Source organism: Macrotis lagotis, chromosome 8 (assembly GCF_037893015.1).
Source record: "Macrotis lagotis isolate mMagLag1 chromosome 8, bilby.v1.9.chrom.fasta, whole genome shotgun sequence".
Classification (NCBI taxonomy): domain Eukaryota; kingdom Metazoa; phylum Chordata; class Mammalia; order Peramelemorphia; family Peramelidae; genus Macrotis; species Macrotis lagotis.
Genome location: NC_133665.1, coordinates 60,584,103 through 60,608,383, shown reverse-complemented (window position 1 = coordinate 60,608,383; position 24,281 = coordinate 60,584,103). Strand labels below are relative to the sequence as shown.

General features: G+C 49.2%; 2 protein-coding genes and 1 long non-coding RNA gene across 4 annotated transcripts; 1 reads left to right on the top strand and 2 right to left on the bottom strand.

Moving 5' to 3' along the window:
- Positions 1 to 602: 602 nt before the first annotated feature.
- On the bottom strand, positions 603 to 6,266 carry MAZ (MYC associated zinc finger protein). The gene is given in 7 exon segments (XM_074197290.1): positions 603 to 1,743; positions 3,464 to 3,635; positions 3,906 to 3,969; positions 4,304 to 4,863; positions 4,865 to 5,155; positions 5,248 to 5,334; positions 6,210 to 6,266. Coding segments are annotated over 7 exon segments (1,368 nt in total). The 5' UTR covers positions 6,246 to 6,266; the 3' UTR covers positions 603 to 1,585.
- An 890-nt stretch (positions 6,267 to 7,156) lies between these two features.
- On the bottom strand, positions 7,157 to 20,353 carry KIF22 (kinesin family member 22). Of its 2 annotated transcripts, none has more exons than XM_074197288.1 (14): positions 20,251 to 20,353; positions 12,068 to 12,263; positions 11,721 to 11,848; positions 11,458 to 11,612; positions 11,025 to 11,234; positions 10,665 to 10,895; positions 10,100 to 10,253; positions 9,830 to 9,947; positions 8,923 to 9,091; positions 8,494 to 8,656; positions 8,315 to 8,376; positions 7,528 to 7,803; positions 7,394 to 7,453; positions 7,157 to 7,306 (listed from the first exon to the last, which is right to left on the bottom strand). In XM_074197288.1, exons 1-14 carry the CDS (start codon positions 20,273 to 20,275, stop codon positions 7,247 to 7,249), a joined length of 2,007 nt encoding a protein of 668 aa, XP_074053389.1. In that variant the 5' UTR covers positions 20,276 to 20,353; the 3' UTR covers positions 7,157 to 7,246. The 2 variants fall into 2 exon arrangements, with proteins under 2 accessions (XP_074053389.1, XP_074053390.1); XM_074197289.1 differs by having other exon boundaries at positions 7,158 to 7,306; positions 7,528 to 7,746; positions 20,251 to 20,352.
- Positions 20,354 to 20,424: 71 nt separating this feature from the next.
- LOC141495680 (uncharacterized) lies at positions 20,425 to 23,993 on the top strand. The gene is made up of 2 exons (XR_012470828.1): positions 20,425 to 21,186; positions 21,696 to 23,993. It is a non-coding gene; the product is annotated as an uncharacterized LOC141495680 (long non-coding RNA).
- Positions 23,994 to 24,281: the final 288 nt, after the last annotated feature.

Genomic DNA, 24,281 nt, shown 5'->3' with positions numbered 1-24,281 from the left:
CCCCCCCCCGGGGCCCCAGTGAGGAGGGGGCGTGAAGGGGCCCCCGGGCGGCCGGGGAGCCCCAGGGTAGGTGAAGCAGGACTTGGGTGTCGGTGGGGGCCACCCGCAGCTTGGCTTCCCGGCTGGCCCCACCCACCCACGGTCCCGGGGCGCTCGGCCTTCCCCCGGCCCGGCCACTGCTCCGGCTTGCATCGATGACATGACTTTGCAGGTATTTGACTGTGGGGTCCCAAGAGGTGCCCTGTGGCTGGGGGGAGCTGGCCCTGGCCGAGCGCCTAGCAGGAGCCCGGCCCGGGAGAGCGATTAGCCTCGGGGGAAGGATTTCCCCAGAGTCCTGGAGTCCGGAGCCGGCCCCGGGCCCCGGGCCCCGGACCCCGGACCCTCCCTGCTCCACCCTGCATCTGGGCTGCAGCCACCGGTGCCCTCCTCGAAGGAGGGAGTGGTCTGTCATCGGGGCCCACAGGAAGGGAAGGACGGACCCTGGTGTCGGACTGAGTGGGAAGAGGGGCTGGAGGATGTTAGCGGGTGCCAGGCTGCCAGGTGTAGCTATCTCTGCCTGATTAAGATGGTAGTGGAACAGGACACAAATGATAGAACAGGAATCCGTTTTTGTTTAAAATTTATTGTAATGGGGTCTGCAAAGGGAGGGGGGGTAAAAGGGTGGGGAACATGCAGGGGACACAGGAACACGATGTCATGGCTAGGGCCACAATTTCTGTTGGGGAAAGGAGGTGGGAAAAGGGATAAAAAAAAAAGACAGAACTACAGTTGAGATGAGAGGGGATGGGGGAAATACTGCCGCTGCATTTCCCCCCCTGGGAAGCACCTTTATTTTTATGGCATCCCCCAAAACTCTATCCTCTCATTCTGTCCTTTACTTACCCTACTCCCCTCCCCCAAGGTCCCACCTCTTACTTTTGCCTTCTCTCCAAAATGTTTTATCCCCTTACTCATCCAGCCTTCTTTATGATACAAATCTAGAGGAATAAGATCAGGGCCAAGGACCCCAAACAAACAAACTTCCACTTTGTGATATGCGGTCCTTTATTGTTTACCCCTCACTTCAGGCTCTCTCTTTCCAAATCTCTCTTCTCTCCTCACACCAAGGACAGAATCTTTGATTTCCCTTCTTTCTTCCTCTTAGCCCAACCCCCCTCCCCCCCCATTTAAAACAGCACCAACTCCCCAGGGATGGGCAGCAGACAGTAGGCAAATGGGCTTGGAAAGGCGGGAAAGAAGAGGACCTTTAAGAGGAAAAGGTTCTTGAATCCCTGGGAGAGCATGGGAAGGTCCATGGAGAAGAGAGGGCAATAAGACAGCTGGTATGTCCTTTGCCACCCCTGATATCAGTCTAGGGGGCCCCCAAATCACCAGAGGAACAATGGGGTTCATATAGGGAGAGGGGAGAGAGAAGAGAAACAAATGTTTAAAATCTAGCGAATTCCCCTAAGAAAACATTTCTTCACTCCTTCCTTCTGATGGCTCCTTGGTTGGTGGGAGAAGGAACTGAATTGGTGGGAAGGGGGTGGAAGAGGAGAGAGGGGACTGAGGCCTTTCCTCTACACCCCAACCCCCACCTCAGGGCTCACCAGGGCTGTGAGGGAAGTGGCTGAGAGCTCACAGGGACACCCTCTGCCCCAGAAAGGGAGCCCACAGCTGTGGGGGTAGCTGCTGCAACTGCTGCTGCCGCCGCCGCCGCCGCTGCCGATGCTGCTGCTGCCATAGGACAGACTTCACCTGTACCTGCAGCGAGGAGGGAGGAGAAGAAGAGGGGAAAAGACAAAGAGTTACCTATCAGTGTGGAACCTGTGGCAAGGTCTTTTTTCCCTTATAGCTGCTTCCCCTCTCTGCCTGGGAAGCTGTTTCTTCTATAGACCATTCCCTCCCCTGGGACACAGCCGTTGCACATTTCCTGCTCTCTCTCCAGAGGTTGGGTTTTCTCTTTCCAACCTATCTTCTTTCCCTTGGAGACACTTTAAAAGTTCTCCTCAAAGGCCCTCCCTACCCCAGATATTGTACCTAGCCTATACATTTCCTAGTGACCTATCCTGCCCCTCTGGGCCTTCCTAAGTACCCCTATCCTACCCCTGGGGTCCTTTGATTTTCCCCCTTCCACCCTTCACCCCCCATGCCCCACCAGCCGTGCGCCTCGCCTTGCCTGATGGGTGCGGGGGTTCCCCTCAGCAGGTGGGCTGCGGCGGTGGCGGCTGTGGCTGGGGGGCGTCTCCAGGGACAGGGGGTGCGGCCCCCCCGAGGTGGGTCTGCATGTGGCCAGCCAGCTGGGTGGGGGTCTTGCAGTGCACACTGCAGAGCTTGCACAGGAGCCGGTCGGGCCGGGGGGCCTGGAGCCCGTGGTCCTTCACCGCATGGACGCGCAGGTATGCCGCCGTGGTGAAGCCTACGGGGTGACCGGGGATGGGGACAGGGACAGGGGTCAGCTACATGGAGACCCCGGAGACGGGGATGTTCTCCTAGGCCAGGGACTCATTTCCCCAGTAATAGGTCAGCTATGCCCAACAACCTGGGAATATCTTTCTATTCAGATAATGGTCTTCTGCCCTTTTGCCCAGAGGTGATATTTTTATCTTTTCATTCCCCAAACTTAGAACTTTTGTCTACTCAGCAGATATGCCTTCCCAGAGATAGCTGTGATCTCTCTCCCCAGGACCCATACAGCTGATTCTTCCCAACTGGCAAAACCCTCTCCAGAGGTGGCAGGAGATAGGATTTCTAGTTTCTCAGGGCATTTGTTCTAAGTAAACATATCCTTCCCCAGAGACGGCTGTGTCCCCCAACCCCCCCAAATTTTCCCTAAGGATCTGGTTTTTAATTACTGAGGAAACTTACTCCATTTAAAGGAAGCTTGTCCTGCTCAACAAGTATTCTTCCCCAGAGTTGCCCACATAATCTCTCAAAGACAGGTCTTGGCTCTAATATCACCCACTCCCATTCCAGGCTCAGTTACTGTCTGTCACCCAGAGGGTTTAGTACTCTCTGCCTGGTACGTGTCCTTCCACAAACGTTATTTGTTGCAAGTTCTTTTCCCAAACCTTTATGGGCCTGTCATCATATCTAGTCAAGTTGTTCTCAGTGGATCGACTGTATCCCTTTGCAGAAACAGATATAACCTCTGGGTCATATCAATACCGAGGGAACCAGTTCCCTGGAAGTTTGTTCTACTTGGCTACTGCTTTAACTGTATCCCATCCACTTTCCTTCACTAAGACTCAGAAGATGGGAGCATCGTTTTTCAGCAATAAGACGTGTTTTTTCCATCTTAAGATAAATGTGATGTTGCTAACTTTAGATCTTTTAATAAGCTGCTGCATCTCTCTCCTAGAGGCAGCTGCATTCTCTTTATGCAAAGTAAAACTACCTGACAGCCTTGCTGACCTCTACCTTTCTAATGGAGTTCAGCAGTGAAGCGAGCCCCGTAGTCCCTTCAAGCCCCTTCATTCCCTACCTTTGTTGCAGAGCTCGCAGACGTGGTGAGGGCCCTGGCTGTGCACCTTCATGTGGTCGGAGATGTAGGCTGCGCTCAGCATCTTGCCACATACGTGGCAGGGCACCTTCTCTTCATGCCGCACAGTATGGGCTCGAAGTCGGTCCTTGGTAGCAAATGCCGCTTCACACGTCTAGGGTGAAGTCAGAGGAGAAGTTAAGAGGGGAATGAATTACTGGGTGTCATGATGGGGGGGGGGGGAAGTTATAGTCAAAGCCCCAGAAATGTGGAGTATGGGATCTCAGAACCATAGGCACACAGGAATGAAAAGATTAATAAGAGTTGAATTAAAGGCCAAATAGAAATAAGAATTCTGAGAGAATGAGATCTGAGAGTCTGGATAGGTAAAAAAAAGGGGTTTCAATAATGAAAAAGCAGCAGTAGTACATCAAGGTCTCCATACCGCACATTTGAAGGGCCGTTCTGTTGAGTGCACCTGTCTGACGTGGCTGTTGAGGTGGTCTGGCCTGGGGGAATTTGTTAGGGGGAAGGGGTTAGGCCTTTGGCCTTAAATATAAGGGTGATCCCACGTTCCCTACTCTGTACTGTATTTCCTCCCATCGGAGTGGAGTGCCTTCTTTTTTTTTTTGAAGTCCAGTTTTTACCCAGGAAGTCCCTCCCTTCATGCAAGATTTCTTCCCCCTGCGAGGTCATTCCTATTTCCTCGAGGTCTCCTTTAGGGGAGGCCTGTCCCTTTTTGCCCTCACTACTACCTCCTCTCCTCCCCCATCCTAGGAAGGCGCCTTTGCCCGGCGGGCATCTCTCCCTCCCCCCCTGTGGGTGGCCCATCCCTGTGCACACCGGGAAAAGCTCTTGCCACAGTGGGAGCAGTTGTAGGGCTTGTGTACCGCGCCGTCATGCGAGCGCACATGGTAGCTCATGCGGTCCTTGCGCTTGAAGCGCTGCTGGCAGACGGGGCACTGGTACGGCTTCTCGTCAGAGTGGGACAGCTTGTGCCGGTTGAGGTGGTAGACGTCTCGGAAGGCCTTCCCGCACATCTCGCACGCGTGGTTTTTCCGGATGCGCTTCCCGGAGGCCGTGGTGGTGACCACGCCGCCTCCGCCGACTCCGGCCCCTCCGCCCCCGGCGCCTCCTTCGCCCCCACCCCCGCCGGCTCCGCCCAGTGTGGCCGGCACGCTCAGGAGGCTCAGGGGCACCATGGTGGGCATCCTCATGGCCCCCGGGCCGGCGCGCCCCGCCTTGGCACCCGTGTGGATGGCTTCATGCCGTCGGAGGTTATAGCCGTTCTTAAACTCCTTGGCGCAGAGGGCGCAGATGTAGGGCCCCTTGCTCTTGGACTTCTTCTCCAGAGCGGCGGCCACGGGGGCCACGGCGGCCGTGGAGGTCGGGGCCGCGGCGGCGGGTGGCGGCGGCGGCGGCGATGGGCGCCGGGGGCGCGGCTTCGGGGGCGGGCGCCGAGGGCGGCGGCGGCGGCGGCGGGGGCGCGGGGGGCTGCTTGAGGGCCGCCGTGTCCACCGTGGAGGCGGCGGCCGGGGCCGGGGGGGCCGCGGCGGCGGCGGCGGCGGCGGCGGCGGCGGCGGCCGCGGCCACGGCAGCGGCGGATTCCTGGGCCGCGGCGAGCACGGGGAGGAGGTCCACCTGCAGGGGCTCGGCGGCCGGGGCCTGAGGAGTCGGTGGGGGGGCCGGGGCGGCCTGAGAGGGAGAGAAGGGGGGGTGCAGGGGCGTGTGGGACGGGCGGCCGGCGCCCCCCCGGCCCCCCACCTCCGCGGGCCTCGAGTACTCACCTGGAACGGACTCTGGCTGCAGCCCTGGGATGCAAAGAACCGAGACTGAAGCTCAGCCCCGACCTGCAGGGGGTTCTGGGCGTGACCCTGAGGTGGGGGAAAAGAGTTCATTAGGTTGCCGACCCCCCGGGAGTCCAGTCCCAGCACCGGGAATGGGGGGGCCAGGAGGGTGCAAGGGAAAACGGGAAACATGGCCTCCAGCCGGGGGGGTGTCAGCGCGCCAGGGGGCGAGGACTTGGGGCGCCGACCCCTGAAAGCAGCTTCCTGAGCTCCTGGGCTTAAAAGTGTCATATAAACAATAAAACTGGAAAAAAGAGAGGAATCCTCGAGAAAGTGCCGGTCCCCTGAATGGGGGGGGAAAGGTCAGCGCCCCCGGGGCCGCCGAGGGCCCGGCCCCCCAGTGGCGCCCCGTCCTCACTGCCAGAGAACAATCGTTTTTGACCTGGGGAGGCCGCCTCCCCTCATTGTCGAGGGCGCGGGGCCCGGGGGCCGGGCCGGGCCCAGCCGCGTCCCCTCCCAGAGGCAGCGCCAACCGCCACCCCACCCGGCGGAGGGCCGAGGCGGAGCCGGGCGACGCCCCCTGGGCGGGAGGGGGGAGGCCCCTCAGGTGGGGAGCGGGCGCTGGGGCAGGAGCCGCGGGGGGGGCGGGGCCGGGGGCAGGGCGCGGGGCGGGCGCGGGAGTGCGGGCCAGACGGCGCGGGAGCGGCGCGAGGCGGCGGGCCGGGCGCCCGGTGCGCTGCGGCGGTTGGAATCCCCGGGGCGGGTGGGGGAGGGGGAGCGCGAGGGAGAAGCCTCTGCCCCCGCCGCGCGCGCTCCCTCGCTGCGCCTCGGGGAGGGCGGGGGGAGGGAGGGGGCAGCTGCGCGCGCACCGGGCGCGCGGAGGGGGGGGCGGAACGGAAGGGAGGGAGGGGGGTGTGGGGAGGGAGACGGGGTGGGGGGGGTGGGGGGAGGGGGGCCGTTACCTGGAAGATGAAGCTGCTCCAGTTGCCTGGATCCATGGCGGAGGGAGGGAGGGAGGGAGGCGGCTCGCGCTCACCCCGGGGCGGGAGGAGGAGGTGGGGGGGAGGGGGGACCAGAGGGAGGAGGAGGAGGAGGAGGAGGAGGAGGAGGGCGGGCGGGAGGCGCGCGGGGCGGGAGGGATGGGAGGAGGAGGATGGGGGGGGGGAGCGGAGCACACACTGCGCGCGGGGAGGGCGGGCGGGCGAGCGGGCGGGAGGGGGGCGCGAGGACACACACACGGAGTCTCGGGCGGGCGCGAGCGCGGGCGCGCGAGTCCGGGGGGGGAGGGGGGAGAGCGAGAGAGGGAGGCGGGCGGGCGGGGGAGGGGGAGGGAGGCCCCGGCGGCCCCAACCTCCGTTAGCGCGAGACCCTCCGGGCAGACGCTGATTGGCCGGGGCCGGCGCAGGTGGTGGGCGCGCGGGGGATGGGGCGGCTCCCCCTCCCTCTCCCGAGCCCCCCCTCCTCTCTCCGCCAGCGGCCGTTATTCCGCGCGCACGCGCGTACTGTCGCTGGCTGTGCAGAACGAAGGGCCGGGGCGCGCGCGCGCAGCGAGGGGAGGGGCGGAGAGAGGCCTAGCACGCGCCTAACGGTCGTCCCCCTCCGGCCCGCGCCCAAGTATTTTGCCGCGTTTCGGCCACCGTCTCCACCCCCAGGAGTTTATTTACAATTGTCGCTCTTCCCTCCCCCCCTTCTTCCTACAATATGGCGGCCGGTGACCCTCATCCTCATCGCTCTTCTCGCCGAGAAGAACTATTTTCTCCTGGAGAAAAGGGGGGCGAATGTCAAAATTGTGGGAAAAAAATCAGCCTTCCCCCCCCCGCCCCGGTACACAGCCCCGACACCCCTCCCCCCACTCCGTCCGACAGCAGATGCGCAGGCGGCGAGCTCCGGGCCCCCCAAGAATCAGGCAGAGGCGACTGGATAAAGCACTCTATTTACAAAAGCCTCCCTCCCTCCCCCACGAGGCGCGGCCAGGGCCGGGCGCGGGCGGCCGCGGCGCTCAGGGGTCCTTCCGAGGGAAGTCTCTGTAGCACTGGGCCGCGAAGATCAGGATGTTGGCCTGGGGAAGGAGAGCGAAGGGAGTCAGAGCCGCGGCCGCCCCCCCGCCCCGGCCCGGCCCGGCCCGGCCCGGCCCGCCGCCCCGTACCTTGAGGAAGGTGGCCACCTGCTTCTCCGAGATGCCCTCCACCCGCCTCAGGTCCTCCACCTGCGGGGCACAGAGGCGCGTCAGCCCGCCGCCCTCCTCCCGCCGCCCCGCCGCCCCGCCGGCCCCCGCCTCACCTCCGCAAAGGGGCCGTGCAGCTCCCGCCAGCCCACGATGAGCTGGGCTTTCTTCTCGCCGATGCGCTGCAGCCTCCGAAGCTCTCGGGCCGAGCCCGTGTTGAGCAGGCCCAGGATCCTCCGGCGGCTCTCGGCCAGCAGGTCCGGGGGCATCTGCAGCAGCGCCAAGGCCGCGCGGAGCCCTTCAGCCCGCTCCTCCCGCTGCCCGCCGGGCTCGGGCTGCGGCCGGACCGAGAGAGGAGGGTAGGTGGGGTATCCCCGGGGGCTCCCTGCGGGCTGCAGGTAGGCAGCCGGCACCACGTGGAGGGGCCGGCCGGCTCCAGCCTTGCCTTCCCCTCGTCTCTGCCCCACTCTTCCCTGGCACGGGGCTGATTACTGCCAGAACACACCCTCTCCATTCCCACCCCAGGCTCAGACCTATCCTAAACCAACTCATCCTTCAAGTACCACCCTCCATGAAACCTTTCGGGGCTGGCTGTTCTAGCCCACTCTGCTTTCTCCCTTCTCTGAGCTTCCATTGAGAGTACCTCCCATTTGGCAAATATTACCGTTCCACCTCCTGAATCTCTGCTTTTATCACAGACTCATCTAAAGCTTATTTTTTTTCTTGTGTTTACATTTTCCACCTCCACTATCTAGAGACCAAGGTGGCTCCTACAGATGGGGGCCAGCTCATATCCTTAGAGGCTCTTTAGATGGTGGAATGGCGATCGTTTGCCAAACAAGGTGTCTTGGCTCCTCAGACTCCCCCTCCCCCCCAGTTCCAAGCTTCCTTTCCTTGTCTTACCTTCCTCTTCCGGCTTTCTTTCTTCAGGACCTGGTTATCTTGAGATGTTGTTTGCTCCTGAACTAAAGGTGGGGATTGGAGGCAGTAATGATGTCAGTGCAGTCATCCATCTCCCCTTTAGTTTCCCTTTCACCACTCATCACTTTCAGCCCCCCCCCCCCATTCCCCCTTTTCCTTACTTTGCTGAAAAGGTGCAACCCTATGCAGGGGTTTGGTCATGAGGACTGTTTGGGAGGGAGGGGGATGAAGTGGGGCCAGAGAGCCATTTTCCTCATTCTCCAGTTCCATGGACTTCTGACTCAGTCTGTGAGCCTCCAGCTCTTTATATTTTTCTTTCAACCTCTGTGGGAATAAGTGAAAGAATGGTGATCTGGTCAGCATCAGTCACCTGAAGATCTAATGTAGATTGTTTTTCCCAGGGCAGTAAGAATAGGATATTACAAGAAGAGCTAAGAGAGTAATCTGGCTGTACAACTAGGGAGGGATGGAGCCAAACAAAGTCAAGGATGAGGGCAGTGGCATGGAGAAGGTATTGGGGGGGGGAACATAACCAGAACCTAGAGGTAAGGAAAGCCTCTACCCAGCCTTGAATTCTCTTCAGTCTGTACCTGAATCTCTGAATCCTTTTCTTTCAAAGCCTTTTCTAAGGCTGTGCGTTCTCTTCGGGGTGTGCTTAAGACTGAAGTCCCTTGGCTCCCCCGGGAGCCTAGAATTCGATCCAGGTTTAGCAAACGCTCTTGCACAGCCGGTTCTAGGATGTCCAGCTGCTTCAGGGGGCTACAAGGACAAATGAATTCAGTTCTATCTTCCTTCACTTTAATCATTCAGCAAATAACTACCTTCCATAACTCAATTTTCCTTCTTTCCACAATTCAGTAGTTGCAATAGATTCTAGAGTCAAAGACACTTGTTTGAGACTCTGAAGGCCTCAGTCAAAACATATGCCATGACTGGCATGAGCATCATAAACACTAGAAATGAAGAGTCAAGGTTATAAAAATTGGGTTGATTAGGGAAAACTTATGTGATTGTAGGACTTGAGGCTTGGAAAGGGAAATACAAAACCATTCAGAGTAGAAATGCCACCTAAGACACAACAGGAGAAGCACTGAGGTTTAATTTTGTTTTTAAAATAAATGATGTGAAGCTTTAGAACCCACTTGGGAGAACAAAGAAAGACAGTATCCTACATTACTACTGGGATGGTGAGCTTTTGCTTTGTGGCATGTCTTTAATTCCTTATGGGGTAGGGACCATTTCCATTTCTTGTTCAGTTTTACAATGCCCAGCCCAGAGATTCAGTACCCAGTTCATGCACTGAGGACTGACAGCTCTTTCATTCTCAGTACAACGGGCTGGTCTTAGATAGGAAACTCTTAACTACTGCTGAGCTCAGTGTTCTAGTACAATCCACTAGCCTCAAGTATTTGGTAGTCTTATTTAGGAGGAAACTTGCCTTGAACACATCATTGCTGTCTTTGAGGGAGAGAGATTATTTCATCCCTTATATCTCACCTGAGTTTGGGACAGCTAGGTGAGGACTCTGGGCTACCTGTCCCATCTTCCAATTCTTCTTGGTTTCTGGCCCTCTTTGCTTCTGGAGGATCCATCAATTCTTTTGGGGCCAACTTCACTGGGATAAAAGTTACATGATGAAAAGGATATCACATCCATCTCTCTCTTTGCTTCTAGGAGCCTCAGCAAGACTCTAGATATCATAATATTTGATCCTTAAGGTCCCAGGCTTTCCCCTCCCTGACTATCTCCTTACCACACCCCTCTCACCAGGAGGCTGAAAACTCTTATGGGTGAATGGTCTGTTGATCACTTCTTTGGACCTGGAGGCAAAGTTGAGTGATGTGACTGTATCTGCGTAGAAGCGCCTCTCTGGAGCTATATTAGCAATAAGCACACTGTGGGCTGAACCTCCAAGGGAGTCCTAGGAAAGACAGGGAAAGTGAACTTCATCTTCAACCATGAACTGCCTCTACTTCCAATCCCACCACACCATCCTTTTCTCTCTGCCTTGGCCATTCTCAATTCTCAGTTTGGTATAGTGGAAAGAGCACTGTATTAAGAGTTAAAAGACTTGGACCCTACTTTAGTTTTACTATTTATTAGCTGTGTGACTTTAGACAAGTTATATAATCTCTGAGCTTGGTTTTCTTCACCTTAAAATAGGGATACCATTTGGCCTAAGAGTTACTGTGAGCTTCAGAGGATGAACGTAAAACTATAAAGTGCTATACAGATAGGAGGACTCTGTACCTCAGGGAGTAATCAGAGTACTAACTTTTTATATTTTTAGAATGGGAATCTCAGGGACCCTTCCATCCCAGAGCAACCTGACCTGAAGCAGCCGAGTAAGCTTGCTGTCTCTGTAGGGAACACGAGGCAGGCCCTGGTTCAGTGCATCTACCACCTTGCTCAGCACAAAGAGTGAGGCATTGATGGCTCCACTCTCCTTTAGTCGCAAGCCCTGATTGCCTGTACGCCGATTGTCCTCTGAACCAGCCAGGTCAATCAGATAGAGCTTCCCTTCCCGTTGTCGGAATGGGGCCATTCGCTCTCGCTGTTCCACCTGTGTATATGAGAGGTTAATGAGTGAAAAAAAGATCAGCTCTAGGTGACCTTTTTCCTGTCCTGTCTCTACTTCATACCACCCATCCAAAAGCCAGATAGATGTGAGCCTCCCTCTCTCCAAACCCACTTTGACCAGGAGCACAGCATGGCTTCGAGAGGAGCGTTGGTTGAGCCGGGTGGCTCCCACAGTCCGGTTTCTGCTGGCTGGCAGGAAATGTTGCTCAAAGTCAGTGAAGGAGGCAATAAGTTTTTGAGTGAGCCCAGGGATCAGGATGTTTCCCCACCGATCTTCTCTGATCACTAGGTCCCCTGAAGCCGGGGCAAGCAGGTCCAATACCTGGGAAACACACAAGGTAGAATCCCTTTTATGTGGCATGTAACCACCTAGAGCTAGATCTCACTACTATGCTAACCCATGCTCTGCAAGCAAGATCTTAAATTTCCCACTTAACCATTCCTTCTCTTCCCTTAAGAGCCCCTTCTTGAATTCTTCTACTTGTCTCAAAGGTTTAGGCCTCAGATTCCTGCCTTAATCTCTCCTAACTCAGGAGAAACCTCACCTTTTCTTGATAGATTTCCAAATAAGACATGGAGACAGCAAGGGCCCAGGGTCGCCCTTCAGCACCCTCTTCCCGAGTAAGCTGCAAGAGGTCTTTGAGGGCCCGAGGGATAATCCCGGGCTGCTCTGGGCTGCCTAGCATAGTATATGTCTTTCCTGAAGGAAGAAGACAAAGAGGAAACAGATCATTGGCTTCCAGACAGCCACATTATCTCTTCTTGCCCTCTGCACAAAAGCCCTGGACCTGGTCTACTGTTTCCTAACCTGCGCCTGTTGGACCATAGGCAAGCACACTAGCATTCTGTCCATTCATCAAATGACGCAGGATGGGCTGGACAAAGCCAACATAGATGTCCTGCTGGGTGCTTGTTTCCCCAAAAAAGGCATCAAACCTGCAAACCAGAAAGATGAGAGTTGGACAAGTCAGGACTAGAGAAGGAAGAGGACCTAGGACCTGGAGCACAGAAATGGGCTACAGGAGCAGGGATGTGTGTCCAAGTGCATGAGGAAAAGCAATAAACATGGTCAGCCAAATAGTCCCCACAATGATGCTAATATGGTCTAAGGGGTTCTCATGTAGTGGGACAAAGAAGGGGTCCCAGGGCCATTACTGGTATTTGAGTGTCTCCTGACTGTTTCTCCCATTGGCAATTTCCAAGGAGCAGCTGTCCAGACCCCGGACACAAGAGCTCTCGCTGGGGTTGCCGACCTCTTCCACAAAGGGCCGAAGTCTCACGGCCACTCGCACTCGTGCCACAGGGAGGCGCCGGCTGGATCTGCCTTTGTTCAGCTGGCTACGGGCAGCACCTGAAGAATAGAAGATAAAACATTAGGATAGCTTTCAAGTTCTCTCTCAGCACCAGCCTGCTTTGAGCCTGTCCCTTTAGCTATAAAATTAGAGGTTGACCTGAGTGACCCTTCAGATTTCTTCCTGTTCTGACACATAAGCAAAAATGTGGGATTTAAAGAGTCAAAGATACTTTTGGAACAATACTGTTTATAAGAGTAAGGCCTAGAGAGAGGTATCCTGAGAGATAGGGAGGATGAAAAACAATCGTAGTTTTGGGGCAGGCAACCTTATTTAAGGAGGCAGAATGCAGAGATTATTTATGGTTCTATTTTGTGAATGGTGGATTATATTTTAAACACATTTCTGTTACACAAGTGGCTGGAAATTCACCTTTCACATTGTTTAATGTTTGTCTTTCATTCTCAAAGAAGACCACAACATCAGGGAGGTGATGCTATGACAAGCACATGAACTAAATTTGAGTGAGGGGATGCTGTGCTAAGTCACCAGCCTCACTTTCTCCTCCAGAGCCATCTGGGTCCAAGGGCCAGATATCAATCAGGACAACTAGAGATGGCCTTGGTTCAAGGTGAGCAGGGTAAAGTGACTTGTCCAAGATAACAAAACTAGTATTAAATGTCTTGAGGCTGGATTTGAAGCGGCTAAATGGTGCAGTTGATAGACCACCAGCCCTGGAATCAGGAGGACCCATGTTCAAATCTGGTGTCAGACCTTCCACCTAAAGCCTCCTTTCTAAGTAGATCAAATCAGAGAACAGTTTTGAGAGGTGAGGCTACCTTTCACTTAAGTCAGTTTAGCAACCAAAAAGAAGACTTCCTTAATTGTAACAGAGAGGCTTGCCTTATTAATTCCATCAAGAGCTCTTCCAGGTATACCTTTGCTTTGAAGGTCTTTTAGAATCTTTTTTTTTAGGTTTTTGCAAGGCAATGGGGTTAAATGGCTTACCCAGGGCCACACAACTAGGTAATTATTAAGTGTCTGAGGCTAACTCAGGTACTCCTGACTTCAGGGCTGGTGCTCTATCCACCTAGCCACCCCCTTTCCTTTTTCTTGGAATGTTTTCTCCTCTTCTCACCTTGGCCCCCATCCCATCCTAGTGGCAGAAGGCAGGGAGTTGTAACCTTCTTTGATTGTACAAGGTGGAGGTGAGGGTTTAGGTCACACCTTCTGATGGACAAGGCCATTTAAGGATAATAGCTAAGTCTCTGTATAGGGGAGGGGGTCTGACTCTATAGCTAGATACTTCCCCCCAACCATGCACATTGGCAAAGCCCATGATTTAAGAGAAATATCAATAATCAAGCTTGTTAACCTAATTCTGTTCTGCTCTTAAGGCCAAAATCTCGGCTAACATTTGTCATCCATTAGGGCAAACTCTGGGAAGGTTAAGGCATATAATTACAACAGATCAAAACTCAGTGAGGACTCCTTATTTGGGGGAGGTTAAATACACAAATAGTTCCATGAGACCCGGATCAGACAACAGAGATGGAGGTACTAGAACTGAAATCACAGCTTTTTGAATAAAAGGGGTGCTCTAGCCTCAAACCAATGACTGTCTTGACTAGGTTCATATTTCTCTGATCACTCAGTAATCTGAAGATCACAATTTTGTGTAGATTTTCTTAGGAATGGAAAAAGCACAAGTTTTATGAAGGTTTTCTCTGAGGGATACCCCTAAAAAAATTGAGATAGGTCTCAAATCAATATTATAGTGCTGGTACAATTAAAATTATGACTTCTACTGGGTTTTTGTAAACTAGTCTTAACTTTTGTAAACTAGTTTTAACTTTTTTTCTGATCCTGCCTCAGCCCCCCCACCTTGTTTCCTAACTCTTCCCCCACTCTCACAGGTCACAATAAAGGGATATTTGGAAAACTGTATAAATTAGGCAAACAGGCATTTTGTGATTTGAATAGCCAGGAATCCACTTATATGTTTCTACAGGAATATGAGCCACACTGCATGGCTCCCAAAGGTTTTGGGAATCACTAAGGACTTGTCTCATAAACTTCTTCCTATATTGGGACTAGGAATAAAAGGTACCAGTTTCTATTTATCTTGGGGAGAATGAGATTTGGAGCTCTTTGATTTCCTATAGAACATCTGAATGTCACGACTTGAAGATTAATGAAGAGAATCCTCTGGGTTTGGAAAAGTAGGGACTTGGTAAGACCAATGCCTTTAAAAACAGGGGGTGTGTGTGCATACCCTTTGATCCAGCAATACCACTACTGGGTCTATACCCTGAAGAGATGATGAAAAAGGGTAAAAACATCACTTGTACAAAAATATTCATAGCAGCTCTTTTTGTGGTGGCAAAGAATTGGAAATCAAGTAAATGTCCTTCAACTGGGGAATGGCTTAGCAAAATGTGGTATATGTATGTCATGGAACACTATTGCTCTATTAGAAACCAGGAGGGATGGGAATTCAGAGAAGCCTGGAAGGATTTGCATGAACTGATGCTGAGTGAGATGAGCAGAACCAGAAAAACACTGTCCACCCTAACAGCAACTTGGGGGTGATGATCAACCTTGATGGACTGGCTCATTCCATCAGTGCAACAATCAGGGACAATTTGGGGCTGTCCGCAATGGAGAATACCATCTGTATCCAGAGAAAGAACTGTGGAGTTTGAACAGAGACCAAGGACTATTACCTTAAGTTTAGAAAAAAACCCTGATATCTTATTGTCTTATCTTGCTATCTCTTATACTTTGTTTCTTCCTTAAGAATAAGATTCCTCTCTCATCACACTCAATTTGGATCAATGTAACCAATGGAAACAATGTAAAGACTGGCAAATTGCCTTCTGTGGGGGGTGGGAGGTATGATTAGGGGGAAAATTGTAAAACTCAAATCTTTAAAAAAAATTGAAATAAAAAAAAATAGGGTGTGCAATTTGGGATATGGTTGAAATGTAAAAGAAAGTAGAATAGTTTGAGTAATGGGTTTGAAAGTCTTAGGAAAGAGAAAAGCTTGAGCAAAAATGTGGAATGCAGAAAAGAAAGTTTTAGCAAGTGAGTAAGAGCAAGCCTATGTGCTCTAAGTCCCTCCCTAATCCTGGAGAGTCACTGTAGGTGGCCTAATGTCAACTTTAAATGGTTTAGGCATGTTAAGAAAGTTTAACGTTGTTTTAAGTAGTAGAATTGAGAATGAGAATTTTGTGGTTTGATTTTGACTGAAATAAATCCCATAGGAATCAGTTTGGAATGAGGAAAAAAATTGCATCATCTCGTTAGTTTGGTCATCCAAACTTTTAGGAATAAATCTATAGGAAATTTCATTATGTGAAATCGCATTTCTGAGTACTTTAGAGTTTAAAATCTTTGGGAAAAATGGAAATGAAGAAAGTTGAAGTAAAGGAATCAGCTTTTTATCTGATAAGTTGCCACATGGAAAGAGAGGATTTAGCTCTTTAAGGAATCAAAATGGAGATCACAGGTTTCAACTTTCCTTTTGCTATATAAAGTCACTTTAAAAAAAATCTCTAGGGGCCAGCTAGGTGGCGTAGTGGATAAAGTACCGGCCCTGGGGTCAGGAGTACCTGGGTTCAAATCCGGTCTCAGACACTTAATGATTACCTAGCTGTGTGGCCTTGGGGAAGCCACTTAACCCTGTTTGCCTTGCAAAAACCTTAAAAAAACCCCTTCAATATTGAATTTGATGGAAATAATGAATTCCATAATCTGAAATGCTTAGAATAAAGCAAATATATATGCAAATATGCAAAATATAATACTAAGTAAAATTATAAATTGAGCTTCTGTATAACATTAGGAAAATAGATCAAGGTATAATTAAATTAATCCTGGTTTCATTTTAAGTAAAATTTATTATTGTTATTATTACCCTATATTAGGACACTTGCTATCTTGTACCATCTCAATTTTGAAATCTGATTTTTTGGTTATTTTATATTATGTATATGTAAAATACTTAGAATCACCTAAATTCAAAAATCATAGTCTATATCTGCTCAAGTATAGTTAATAGGCAGTATTTTATAACTATATGTCATTCAGACTTATGTTATTTATACATTCCAAGTCTTTGGATCTCTTGCTGATATTAAGGTAAGATTATAGTCATCATATGGGATATTTAGATGATTTAGAGCTCAATTCACCTAAAACTTTGATTTATGGGAACTTGCTAATGAAAGACCTTATGGAACTGTTAATTGTTCTGAGATTGACTCCAGGTATGATCATCAAAGGTATCCTACTGGGCCAATGATCTACAAAGCAAGCAACGCTTTGGGGTTTTACATTCATAAACTGCAGGGGAAGTTCTCATCAAAAAGTCTGGGAGAACAATTATTTGGCACTGCTGAGGAAGATTCTCCAACTGAATTTCCCCAAAATGACAATACCTCACCTGGCAGACTTTAAAGCCTGGCTCAATACAAATGGCCATCTATATGACTTTTGCCTGGAACAGACATCTGAATAGATAAGAGAAGATTTCCCCTTATGTCCGTGTTGTTTATGACAAATTTCTATAATCATGTTAGGTGAAGCTTAACCATATTGTTTTGAAGGAAATATTTTATTTTTTTCTCTGTTTTAAAATTGATTTAACATCATAGTTATTTCTCAATATACTGTCTTCCTTCACTGAATTTATTCTTATAATACAGAAAAACTGCATAAGCCACCAAGAGAATAATCAAGTCTGACACCATGCTGCATAGTCTATATCCACAAACCTCCCACCTGTCTACAAAAAGGAAAGATGTGTTCTAACATTGTCATCTAAAGCTCATTCTAATTCTAAGATTCTATGATTATGAAAACATGAAAATTGCAATCTCTAAGTAAAACCAGAGATGCCTTCTTTATAGTGGGTAATAAACTTTAAGTAATGAAACAGGAAACATTACAGCAGTTAGATAACAGAGATGAGGACTAACAGGAGAAACACTACCATTACTTATACCTTCTCGTCTTCAAGTGTATAGCATAAAGGGAATACAAACACATTTAGAGTGATAACTATCTTTTTTATTGTTGTTTTGCAAGGCAATGGGGTTAAGTGCCCAAGGTCACACAGCTAGATAATTATTAAGTGTCTGAGGCAGGATGGCCAGTGCTGTATTCACTGTGCCACCTAACTGCCCTGATGATATCTTTATGGATGAACACTATCTTCCTAACAGTAGAATTAATTCCACAGATGTACCATCCCATATTTCTGACTCCAGCTGAAATGGCTCACATTTATATGGATTTTTGCAATCAAAAATATACTTTTATGTCTATCATCTTATTAGAACTTAGCTGGAATCTTGTGAGATGGACAATGCAAGTGTTGTCTATTCCATATTTACTGGAATCAAAGAGCTATTAAGTATCAGTAATCTTGCAGACTGAGGTCTTATGGTGCAACATTTAATGCTCTTTCCACAAATTCACATTGCCTCAGTTATTAAGAACCTTGTGTTTATACATTCATTTTGGCCATCTTTGGCTTCACCAGTCTCACATTCTGCCCCTCCCCTACTTTGTTTTTTCAGCTTTGTTTTATGTATTGTATATATTGTATAATTCCCACATTAGATTATAATCTTGAGGGCAATATTTGTATCCCCAGTGTTTAACATACAGTTGGCACTTTAAAATGCTTATTGGCTATTCATTATTTGACAGACACTGCCGATTATGTACTTGAAAGAAGTAAAATGTCACTGATAGAAAGCAAATTATAACCATTATATAACTTAAATGCTCTTTAAGAGTTATTGTGACAAAACAAAAGCCACCTTCTGTAGGTATTTTGGCAACGAGCCCCTCTGAACTTGACTACACTGATCATTGGTTGTCATATTCCCCCCATCAACTTGGTCTGTGCTCTCTCTACTGCCTCCTATTATGTTTTAACCTTTTTTTTTTAATTTTAGATTTTTCGTAAGGCAAACAGGGTTAAGCAGCTTGCCCAAGGCCACACAGCTAGGTAATCATGAAGTGTCTGAGGCCGGATTTGAACCCAGGTACTCCTGACTCCAGGGCCGGTGCTCTATCCACTATGCCACCTAGCCGCCCCCTCCTATTATGTTTTAATAATCTTAAAAGAAGGATGAAAAGGCAAGGGAAGAAGAATACACGAGTAGAGTAAGCAGAGCGAAGGGAAAGTCAGGTCAGGAAAATTATCTCATGTAATCAAAATAGATGTCTACACTAACAAGGAGGAAAGGGTTAAGGGAAGCAGCTGGCATTTGAACTTCACTTAAATCTAAACTGGTAAAAGAAGGGAAGCATTGGGGTGGCTAGGTGGCGCAGTGGATAGAGCACCGGCCCTGGAGTCAGGAGTACCTGGGTTCAAATCCGGCCTCAGACACTTCATGATTACCTAGCTGTGTGGCCTTGGGCAAGCCAATTAACCCCATTGCTTTGCAAAAATTAGGGAAAAAAGAAGGGAAGCATACAGCCAGTTGGGTTCAGAGATACATTTAACTCAAGAAAATAGGAGGGAAAAGGGAGAAGAAGAAAGCTTGATTAAGGGAAACATTAGATCTAAGCAAATCAAACTTTTAGTAGGGATGTACAAAAAATATTTGTGGGGACGAAGCAATGGAAAGTGAGGGAATGGATGGAAAAGTGATGGTATAAAAACATGATGGAAAGCTATTGTGCTTTAAGAAATGATAAAAGAGATAGTTTTAGAGAAGCCCGAGGAGACTTTTATGAACTGATTTGTTAAGTGAAGTGTGGAAATACATGGAAGTCAAACACATTTGAAAGACTTGATCCTGGAGAACTCTCTTGGGCTCTGTCAATGTCAGGTGTTTTGTTCTGTTAAAGAGATAAAGGAAATTGTAGAGATTAAGAGCCTGGAGTCTCCTGACATCTAGCTGGTCCAGGGTTGTTTTCATTATACTACAGAACTCTCCCAAGGTACAAGTCTAGTTTAGCTAATAAGAATGTAAAAGCCTGACATATATATAGTAAGCACTTACTAAATGTGTATCTATTGTCCAAACAACAAATAGCCTGTGACAGAATATGAATAAATATTAAGTTGTACTATGTGGCAGATAGAACATTACAGATGATCCGTAGATATGATGAGGGAGTGATCAATAGAAATGTGAGATCTGCCTCTCTATATTAGCAAGTTAAACTAGAAGACAGTGCCCTACCAATCTGGGGGTTTGAAAGAGAAAGGAAGACTCCCAGCTGTCACTCTCTGTGTTTGCCAAGTTCCTTAAAGTTCTCCAGATCCTATCTCTAAAATGAAGATTGTTATACAAGGCTTCTAAGGCTCTTCCTGCTCATCTTCTCCCCCTGTGACTGTAACTTGCTCTTCTAATTTGCTTATGGTCGCCCTTAATGTCTATCAAGGAAAGGACCCTGGAGAGATCTCGGAACCTGTTTAGACTGGTGTTTGGCAAGAGCCCAATATGGAATCCACCACTTTTTCTTTAAAGTCCTATGAATTTGATGACCTAGAAATTTCTCAGTGAGGAAATTCTCTTGACTGATGCAGATTAAAATCTGCTCCGAAACTTAATTTTAGAGAGTTTCCTGGGACATTAAAGAGTTAAATGCCTTGCCCACGATCAATGGCCAGACTTAAACCCAGGCTTGCTGATGTTCCATGCGGGCAGGGGCAGCGCCCTCCTCAGCTGGCGCCCCTCTGGTGAGCGGCGTCGTCCTCGGCCTCTCCGGGCAGCCCCGGGCCAAGCGCAGGGCTGGCCGGAGGGGAGGCCCCGATGCCTCGGCACCGAGTCCGCCCCCGGCCCCAGCTCCAAGCCCCTTTCTTCGGCCCAGGCTCCTGCCTAGCGCTGGCCTAGGCCGCGGCCCCCAGCCCCTTAAGCCCGCTCGCCTTTGGGAAGCCAGGGATCCCTCCCCGCCCCGACTCCATCTTCCAGCCTGGACCCCGGCTCCGGCCCCCTCCCCCTGCGCGCCTGGGGACGCGTGCGGGACCGCCCGCCCCCCGGGGCCATCCTCGGCCCGCAGCCGCCGCGGCGCTCCCACCTGTAGCAGCGGCCGCCGCCGCCATGCCTCGGCTCTCCGCCGCGCCGTCCTCCCGGGACTCCCCGCCTGCCAACTCCTCTTTCACCGAGCGGCGTTCGAATTCCCCGGCGGCCCCGCCTCCTCCGGTCCTTTTGACCAATGGCGAGCGGCACGCCGGTGGCGGCGCCGGAAGGGGAGGGGCGGTGGCCGGCCGCGCCCCGGCGGAACCCGATGGGGCTCCTCCGGGCGGCGCCCTCCCGGGTCTGGCTCTCGGGGCGCCCGGGCGGCTGCGGCGCCCCTCGGCCGTCACCTCCCTGCCGGCTTCGGCAGATCTGCTTCATCCGGCCCCGGCAGGCGGACATCCCCCGACCGGTGCTGCCCTGCCAGGCCGAAGCCCACCCGTCATCTTGGCCTCCCACTCCCCTCTCCCCACAAAGGTTCGGGTGAAGAAGAGCTTTGACCCCCCCCCCCCCCCCCGGGCCCCTGTCCGCGCGGCCCCTCCTCTCTTTGGCCCCAGCCCGGAGCTGACCCTCTCCGGCCTGGCCTCCTGCAGCGCCCTGGCGGGTTGTTCTCCCGGCTGCACTTCCACAACATCTCAATACCATCAAGGAAGCTTGAGGCCATTAGGTCCTGAGAAGTAACCCGTGAAGGGGGGGATTACCTTTCTGACTGCCATCATTCCGGCTCATAGAGAAGTGGATTGATGATTCTAAACTCAGATTTGTCAAGAACCCCCCACCTCACAGTGATGACTGGGAATTGGGTACTGAAAAATAAGGGCTCTTTCTCTTAAGTGAAGAACTCACACCTGATCCTAGAGGGATGAAAATTCAGATTTTTTTTATCCACGGATTTAATTCATCTGGAGAAACAGTAAATTATTTAAAGACAGTCTGAAAAACAGAGACCTGAAGGAAAGAGGAAAACAGTCATAAGGAATAGCTGGGCTTGTCTTGAGTAAGTCTAGCATGGAGAGGATAGTCTTGCCCACTTCGTTTGCAGGGAAGTGTCAGGAGAAAGGGGGTTAAAGGGTGACCTGCCCCCTTGATTTATCTAAGGTCAAGTATTCACTTTGGAAGATTGAGAGGCAGGAAGCTGGAGGAGGGGTAGAGGGATGGGCTGAGATTGCTCTTAGCTTGACAAATTTACATTTAACAATGAAGTTTCCTTGAACAGTGAAGGAAATTTATATCTGATGGGGCTTATGCTGAACATCTGGTTCAGAGGAAGCCCATAGAAAATATAAGACAGGCACAAATATTATTTTCTTAATATACAAAATGATTTCCTTAAAATCCTGTGGGAGGGTGTATAGATATGATTTATATAATTTTACAAAGGAAGAAACTGAGACTGAAAGAGTGGTTTACCCAAGGTCATATAGCTAGCAAATGCTTGCTGATTGACTAAAAGTAATTTAAAGCTAGGATCTTCCAGTTGAGTGATTCTCATACTTTTTTTTTTAGCTCAAGATGCCTTTGTATCTGTAAACATCATTGAGCACTTGGTAAGGAAATGCAAATTGAGGGGATGCCCATCAATTGGGGATTGGTTGAACCAGAGTTGTGGTATATGGTTGTAATGGAATAATATTATGCTATAAGAAATGACAATCAGGATCTTCTCAGAAAATCCTGGAAAGAGCATGCAAAGAGATCCTGATGCAAAGAGAAATGAGCAGAACCTGGAAAATATTGTATCTAGTCACAGCAATATTGTGTTTTGATCAACTAAGAATGACTATTCTTAGTATGATCCCAAACAATCCTGAAGGACTTATGATGAAAAATGATAACCATTTCCAGAGAAAGAGTCTGATTGCAGATTGAAGCATATTTTAGCTTTACTTCCTTTATTTTTCTTGGGTTTTTTTGTTTTCTTTCATGATATGGCTGATATGGAAATATGTTTTGCAAGATTAAACAGGTACAACTTATATCAAATTGCTTGCCTTCTCAATGAGGAAGGGGAGAAAGTTGGGAAATTAAAAAATTTAAAAAAAGTTAAAATTGTTTTAACCTGTAAATGGGAAAAATAAAATATTTGTTTATATGGTTATTTCTATTACTATTTTCCATATTAGAAATTAAAACATTTACTATTATTATGAACATAATTTTGACCTCAAGGGTCCACTGAAAGAGTTTCAATGGGCCACCAGAGGTCTCCTGACCTTAAGAATCACTGATAGTCCAACCTCCTGATTTTACACTTATAGAAACTGAGAGCCAGAGAGGCTAGATAAATTGATTAAGATCACCGAGGAGGTAATGTTGACACTTTAAGCCCTGCATTTTTTCCATATTATACCACTCAGGAAGTTGAAGAACAGGGACATAACTGGTGGAATTGCCCAATTTAAAAATAACTATCTTTATATATGGCTTTAAGGTTGATAAAACACTTTATATATATTATTACATCTGATCCTCACAACAACTTACAAGGCTCCCTGGGTTTTGTGGTTTGCTACTGCTCTGCATAAGGCTACAGAAAGGCAATGTGTCTCAATGTGCTAATTATCTAGCAAGAGAGGTGTAATAGTTAAATTATGTACAGCTAGCACTCAACTTGAGCCACCAACCCACCCTTCTTAGATAACATAATCAACTTAAATGGCTATAAAAAGGAGCCAAAAGGGTGGCATGAAACAAAAACTTCTAAAACAATTTTAAATGAAGCCTCTAAAACAGACCCTAAAGAGACAGAACCCACAAAAAATCAGAGTGAAACAAATTCTCAGCTCAAGATATTGTGGAGGAACTTCAGCAAAGATCTGTCTCATGTGCATAAAAGGGGAGTATAGCCAGCATAGATAGAATTAGAAAATCAGTGAAAGGTTCTTAACCACAGTGCAGCTCAGGTCTGAGCTCAACAAACCAGAAGTGTAGCAGGCCAGTAGTGAGGGTCCCAACCCCAGCTCAGAAGAAAAAAGTTGGAGCCCCCAGAATGCTGGTGGAACTGGTCCTAACAGGGAACAAACCACTAATACCTGAAACATCTAAACAACCAGTAAGCCAGGGGACCAAACTCCTGCTCCCAGCACAAAAAAGCTTGGGACTGTTTCCCCCTTACCCCAGGAATAGAGCTTAACTGTCAAAATGAGTAAAGAAACAAACAAAAAAGCACTAACCATAAAAAAAAAACTACAATTCTGATAGGGGTGATAAAAATACTCTGTCAGAAGAGGAAAACAGTAACAAAATGCCTATGTGTGAAGCCTTAAACCCTTTGGAAGAGCTCAGAAAGGATTTTAAAAACCAAGGAAGAGAGGAAGAAGAAAAATGGAGAAAAGAAATGAGTCATGCAGGATAATAATGAAAAATTGAAGAAAATACCATTAAAAGTAAAATTGACCAAATGGAAAAAGCAATTAGCTTCTCTAGAAGTAAAATTAACCAATAAAAAAACACCAAAGATAACTGAAGAAAACAAAACTTTAAAAATTAGAATTGGACAAATGGAAACTAATGACTATGAGACTCCAAGATTCCATCAAACAAAACCAAAAGGTTGATAAAAATAGAAGAATGGTTGCAATAGCCTCACTGCCCACTAGATGGACTGCAACATCCAAACATCTGGGCAGCTCAATCCTTGCTATGCCTCTTCCCTCCTGATGCATCCCAAGAGAGTTCATCTCATAGCAGGGCTCTGATAGTGTTTTGCAGTTTGGTTTAATTCCTCATTTATTCTCCCACTCTTAATTCAGGGAAATGATTGGAAAGTTGCTCTAAATATTAAAATATGAAATCTGTCATCTATATCTAGCTTCTGGGTTTTTGTTATTGTTCAGTTGTGACCCTACTTGGGATTTTCCTTGGTAGAGATACTGGAGTGATTCGACATTTCCTTCTCCAGCTCATTTTACAGCTGAAGAAACTGAGTTAAATGATTTGCTCAGGGTCATACAACTATTAAGTAGTATTATTGAATTGAATACTAATTAAACTCAGGTGTTCCTGACTCCAGACCTAGTAGTGCTCTATCCACTAAACCATCTGGTTTCCTTTCTTCTCAATTTAACACACTGCATCACAGAATCAGAGACA

Excerpts from the sequence above, each read along its gene's own strand:
- KIF22 (XM_074197288.1), bottom strand. The coding sequence starts at position 20,275 with ATGGCGGCGGCGGCCGCTGCTACAG. Across the intron at positions 11,849-12,067 it reads CAGGAGACACTCAAATACCA|GTTTGATGCCTTTTTTGGGG; the intron begins GTAATGGCCCTG and ends TCTGGTTTGCAG. Across the intron at positions 11,613-11,720 it reads CTATGGTCCAACAGGCGCAG|GAAAGACATATACTATGCTA; the intron begins GTTAGGAAACAG and ends TTCTTCCTTCAG.